This window comes from Crocuta crocuta, unplaced genomic scaffold (genome assembly GCF_008692635.1).
Source record: "Crocuta crocuta isolate KB4526 unplaced genomic scaffold, BGI_CrCroc_1.0 scaffold352, whole genome shotgun sequence".
NCBI classification, from domain to species: domain Eukaryota; kingdom Metazoa; phylum Chordata; class Mammalia; order Carnivora; family Hyaenidae; genus Crocuta; species Crocuta crocuta.
In genome coordinates, this window is record NW_027532169.1 from 2,338,867 (window position 1) to 2,344,739 (window position 5,873).

Genomic DNA, 5,873 nt, shown 5'->3' on the forward strand with positions numbered 1-5,873 from the left:
CTGACTGGAGAGCTCACCCTCACTCTAGAACACACCGGGCTACGACTGTGGGTAGGCAAGGGATGGGAGGGGTCAGGAGGACCAGGGGCCCTGGGCAAGCCGTTCAGGATGGACTCGCGCCCAGGACGGGGCTCACGATGGTGCTCCCTGTTCATCCAAGCCGGCCGGAGGCGAGGGAAGGGGACGGGGCAGCACACAGCTTTGGCAAATGTACCCCACCCCGGTCCCTGTGGCTAGAGAATTTTATGAAACCAGGAACAGCCCTCTTCCCAGGGTAATGGGGACACTCCAGGAAGCCAAAGGACGAGAATGGGAGGGGCGGGAGCCACCCAGGAGTCCCCCCAACCCACCGCCGCTGCCCCGACAGCCAGCTGTCTACTTTGAAGCTGAAATAGCTGGAGCCGGAGGGTTCTGGAAGACCGGGGATGCAGGGGCTCCCCAGCTCCCGGGGGCGCCCGCTGAAGCCTGCAGGCAGCTCCTGATCTTTTTTCCTCCAAAGCCAGTTTCCTCCCCGGGCCAGAGGCCAAGTTCCTCCCCCTCCAGCAGCCCCCACTTCCTGCCTTGTCTGGGTCTGCACCCTCCTGCCTGCCGGCTCACCGCCGCTAACCTGGCCCAGCTGTCTGGGCCTTGGATCCCCAGGCCTGGCCTGCAGCCCACTCAGCTCAAGCGGGGCAGGAGGGGAAGGGAGGGGATCCCGGAGCAGACCGGGGCCAGGATGGCGGGCGGCAGCGCTCAGGAGAGCAGCATGTTAGGGGGGCAGCGGCAGCCGTCTGCAGCGGCCCCACAGGTCAGTCCCCTCTCTGAGGCCCTCTTCCCCTTTGGGGACCTCTTCTAGGCTCCTCGTTTGCTGCAAAACGCCCAGGAGGCAGAGGGGCCTGAGGCCTAGGGCCTCGAGGGAAGCGTCCCTGTTTTTTCCTTTCTGGAATAAAGACAACAGCGGCTACAGCTCGAGTCTCAGCATCCAAGGCCAATAGGAAGGCTGCTCCTCAGGTTCCCACCGACACCTGGCCCCCAGGCTGCCACAAACCTGCACCCCCAGGATGCCAAAAATGATGAAGAAGGCACAACAGATGACCACGATGTTGCCGATGGGCTTCAGTGAGGACATCAGCGTTTCCACGACCAGCTTCAGCCCCTGGGCCCGGCTAATGACCCTGGGGAGGGAGGGTGGGCAATAAGAGGGGTTCCCTCAGCGAGGACGCTCCCTTGTCCCTTGCCTGCTGCTCCCCCGCCCCCATCCCCATCCTGGCCTCTGGCTTTCTGGGCAGTTCTCGTCTCCCAAGATCCCCGCCATGGGGACTCCCACCTCTAATCTCTCAAAACAGGATGCAGACACCCCCCCCCCCATCTTCCCATCTACTCCCAGGTCTCAAGGTATCCCCTGATGGAGCTGAGAAGGGAAGGGGACTCAACTCAAGGGAGGTGTTACCCAGGGATGCAGTGTGTTGTGGGGACAGGGAGGTCAACTTACAGGGAGCATGAAGGGTGCAGGCAAGGAGGGGAAGAGGGGGTAGGTGGATTATTACAGCCGGGGAGGCATCACTAGTCTGTCAGTGTTGTCCCCATCCATGGAATGTTCTGACGGTGGGGGATGGAGGGTGATTGTGGGAGGGTTCCCCGAGAAAGCAGATGCTCTCCTAGAGGCGTTACCCGGTGGGTGGTCCCTGAGAGGCGTGTGAGGGTGGGGAATGGAGTCTGTAACCAGGGAGGATGACCGACCCTGAAGGTACCACTCGAGGGACAGCTTCAGCTGAAGGATATGGGGGGGCCCCTGCCTGTGACCTCTTACACTGTGCCCTGTGCAAGGTCAGGGGCGTGGTAGCCCTGAGCAGTATGTCATGTGGGGAGTGACATGGAGGGGGCGTGCCCAAGGCAGGGAAACTCCTGGGGCCATCATGTGAGCCCCAGCCAAGTGATGACATGTCCTCCATGGGGGTCAGACGCAGGAAGCAGGGGCAGGGGGTGGGGGACTCTTGCCCGGCGGGGCATTGTGGGAGGTGTCCCCGGGGAGGATGCACGGTTGGGGGCTCACCTGAGTGGGCGCAAGGTCCGCAGCAGCCTCAGCACCCTCAACATGCCCAGGATCTTGGTGCCGCTGTCAGATACCATGGACACCAGGATGTCGATGATGGAGATGAGCACCAGCAGCCCGTCGAGAACGTTCCAGCTGCTACGCAGGTACGCCTGCTCCCCGAAGCACCAGCCCAGCGCTACCACCTGGGGACGCCGGCTGCATCACTGTGGCCGCCACCTCCCCGCGGTCCCCAGCCCTGCCCTCCGATCGTGGCCAATCTCTCCAATCCGCACCCCGCCCGCACCGCCCCCCCCCGGGAACCACATAGCCCCAAAAGCAACACTGACGCCCAGTCACCTTCACGGTCATCTCTGCCAGAAAGACTGCGGTAAAGATGTAATTGGAGAGGGTGAGGAAGATGCGCTCCTGCAAGGGACAGCAAGCACGTGTTGCCCGCCAGGACCTCCTTTCGTGAGCCGGGGCCGCTCCGCGCACAGACGCCAGCAACTGTCCCCAGTGTTTGACTCCGGGCAATGGCTCCCACTTTCCCTAAGGCACACAGTCTCCTCTTCCCAGAACCCCCCTCCCTCTCTGTCTCTCCCACATACACGCAGCCAGCGCCAGCCACCCACCCCCCTGACTCTCAGCTCTGGACAGTCTGCCCCCTGCCCTGGAACAGCACTACCTCCCCCCAACCCCGCACCCCGGAATGGCCTTTAAGGGGAAACGGTCCCCCAACAGTGCTGTCATCTGAGCCTATATCTCAGACCGTATCCTGATTCCCTTCTTAAAACTGGGGCAGGGTTTACCTTGATCTCTGACCCCCCTCATCCTGCTCTCCACCCTTCTCCCCGCACTTGCTGTCCTGCTGTGTGGCCCAGAAATGGAGCCACAGGGCAAGCCAGGGGCCTGGGTACAGGCTGTCCATCCCTGGCACTGTGTTTAAGGGGCGGGAAAGAAGGTGACCCACGTCCCCTGATATCTGTAGGCTGAGTCTGTCCCTGGGTGGCTGAGAGAGGGCTGGAGAGGCCACACGCAGAGCGTGAGTGTCAGGGAGACCAAGAAACAGAGAAAGGGAAAGAGAGAGGTAGGGAAAGGGGGAGAGGAGCTGAGGGGCAGATGTGACAATGACAGAGGGCCCTGTAGCGAAGCCTCGGGCGGAAGGCCGGCCAGGGACCTGTGTGGCCAGGCACCCTCGCCCCACTCTGCACAGGCCCCAGAGGCGGGGATCCCCTCACCCACCTATCCCCAGGCCTGCCCTCCACTCCAAAGGGTCTCGCCTTTCCCACCCTTCTCTCTAATGAAGAACAGGATCCCAGAAACACTGAACTCTGAATGGCGGCGTGGGGGGCGGTGAAGAGGGCGGGGGGCCGCTCGGAACAAGCGCAGCAAGATGCCACGAGGGGCCACCGTTGTCTGGGGCAGGGGCTATGATGCTCAGCTGGGGAGACACAGCTCCCATAACCATTTGCGCCCATCCTAAAGAAGACAGGCCCCCGGGGGTAGGTCCGGATGAAGGCCTCCGGCCCTTGCTCCCCTTTGGAGGAGGACTAACCGGTTCACAGCCAAGCAGAGGTGAAAACCTACTTGCTTGCAGTCCGGCAGGACCGAGAGGAGCAAAGGGCGTCCTCCTTTCCCTTACTCTGCAAGGCGCATGGGGTAGGCTGGGCGGGACGTCTCCCCCGTCAGCGCACAGATCATGGGCAACACCGAGCCCCTTTGCAGGGAGCAGGGGAAGCAAGAGCACTCAGCCCAGCGGGGGCCGGTCGTGCTGTCCACATCACCCTGCTGCTCGCCGACGCACGCCTGGGGCCCCAGGTCCCTGGCTCACGAGAACGTGCCATCGGCAGACAGCCAGGCTGCGATGGGGTTCCCTTTTCACCCAGGAAAGAAGCAGGGCCCAGTCCCCAAGCTGGGCTGGTGTGTCACAGAAGGGGGACGGAGGCAGGCAGGACACAGGGCACCAGCTGGGGTACCAGCTGCCAGGGAGGCCTAGGGGAGGCCGGTGCCCTGCCTCCGTGTCTCTCCGGGCCTCGGCGCCTGCCTTGCTGGCTCCGTGAGCGCTCACCCAGGAGGGGTCTGGCTCCGAGCCGGCCCTCCACAGCCACCAAGTTTAGTCGTTGGTGACTCACAGCGCTGTGGGGGTCGATCTTGGGACGCTCCATGGCGATGGTGATGCAGTTGAGGAAGATGATGACAAGGACCACGTGGTCGAACATCTTGTGGCTGATGATTCGGTGGCACAAGAGGCGGAACCTGTTCGGAGCGGGGCAAAGGCTGGGCAGGGGGCGGGCTGGGCGGCGGTGAGCGGCCTTGACGCCTCTGGGAGGACACGCTGCCCTCACGTGCCCTCAGGCCAGGATACTTCCGGCGTCCCCGGGGTGGGGTCACGGGACAGTTCCCCCAGGAGGAGAGGTCCGCGACCCCCTGCTCACCTGGACTGAGGAGAGAAGACGTAGGCGGACCAGGAGTCTCGTTCCCGGCAGCAGGCGGGCAGCCGGGCTCGGATCCACACTCTCATCCGCTCCCCTCTGCTCTGTAGAAGGATCGCAGGGCTGGTGTGCAGGCCCGGGTCCCCAAGATCCCCACTCCCTGTCCCTTGCCTGCAGCTCCATGGCCCTCGCTCCCTGCCCAGCCCCTCCCACTGGGCCCAGTTTCCTTTCCTTTCTTCCCAAGACCCCCAGGCTCCTCTGGTCCCCTGAGGGTCGGTTCCTCACTTTGTGCCTCTCCTCTCCCTCCTCCCCTGCACTCGCCCCCCACCCCCAACCCCCCAGGCTCTCTGTGCTTCCCTCTCTTCCTCCAGCCCCACCCCTGCAGGCCCTCCTAGCTTCCCTCCTCGCTGGGCTTGGAAGCCGCACCAATTATCAAACATTGTACCCGTCACAGCTGTCTGCTCAAAGACACACCTGGGAGGAGGGGACACAGGGGCCCCTTCTGCTCCCGTGCTAACCCTGAGGTCCTAGATCCCTGTGCCCCATCCCCCAGGTTAGAGGTGGTGGTGGTGAGGGAGCCGGGGGAGGGGTGAATGGGCAAGGATGGGTGTGAGGTCAAGGCTTGTGATGAGGTCTCGAGGAGAGAGGGGAGGGCGTCAGTTTGGAGAGATGAGTGATGGGTATTTCTGAGTCACTGGGGGAGGGTCATGAAAGATTCATACACATCTGCCCGAAACCGTTCATATCCACCAAGGACCGCAGCCCCGTGTGTGACGAGGATCTGGGGCTCGGCAAGGCAGGCGTCAGGAGAGAAGGGGGCGGTCTGGAGCTCAGCTTCAGGCCCGGCACCCCTGGAGACCCCTCGGGCGTGATGGTAACTCCCTAAATGCCGTAGAACCGGGAGGGGGGCGTCCAGCCCAGCACCAGGTCAGGCGTTGCCCCCCGCCCCTCCCCACTTGCTCAAGGTCAGGTGTGAGAAGTCCCCACGCCCACAGGGGCCTCACCAGGTTGCCCTCATCATCGCCATCGTCCCCATCCAGTGGGGGGTCGTCGGGCCGCTGGGCCCGGGCCGGGCGCCCCGAGGCCGATTTGCCATTGCAGTCCTGGTGCTCGGAGGCTGAGCTGCGGCCGCTGGCCGTGCGGTGCAGCCCGGGCACCTGCAGCGTGTCCGGCAGGTCAAAGGAGCTCTTTGCCTCGCGCTCCAGGGAGCCTGTGTGGCGACGGTCGCTGCCTGCTGGGCTGGCTCTCTCCTCCTCCGAGCTCTCCTCCTCGTCCTGGCTCTCCCGGCCCTCGCCCGACAGCAGGGAGCGCCGTTCCCCGCTCGGGCTCCTCCGCTTCAGGCTGGGGGCGCGGCCCAGGCTGTTCCGGCTGGAGCGCCTGCTGGCCCAGCTGCTGGCCGCGCTCCAGGGGCTGAGCGGGGAGCTGCG

At 64.1% G+C, this 5,873-nt stretch overlaps 1 protein-coding gene across 1 annotated transcript in view; it reads right to left on the reverse strand.

The window, feature by feature from the left end:
* CACNA1G (calcium voltage-gated channel subunit alpha1 G) overlaps positions 1 to 5,873 on the reverse strand; it is a 68,298-nt gene that overhangs the window by 25,992 nt on the left and 36,433 nt on the right. Inside the window, 6 exon segments of the mRNA XM_077776909.1 lie at positions 1,028 to 1,154; positions 2,033 to 2,217; positions 2,372 to 2,440; positions 4,147 to 4,270; positions 4,450 to 4,550; positions 5,451 to 5,868. Of these exon segments, the coding sequence (XP_077633035.1) occupies positions 1,028 to 1,154; positions 2,033 to 2,217; positions 2,372 to 2,440; positions 4,147 to 4,270; positions 4,450 to 4,550; positions 5,451 to 5,868 (1,024 nt within the window).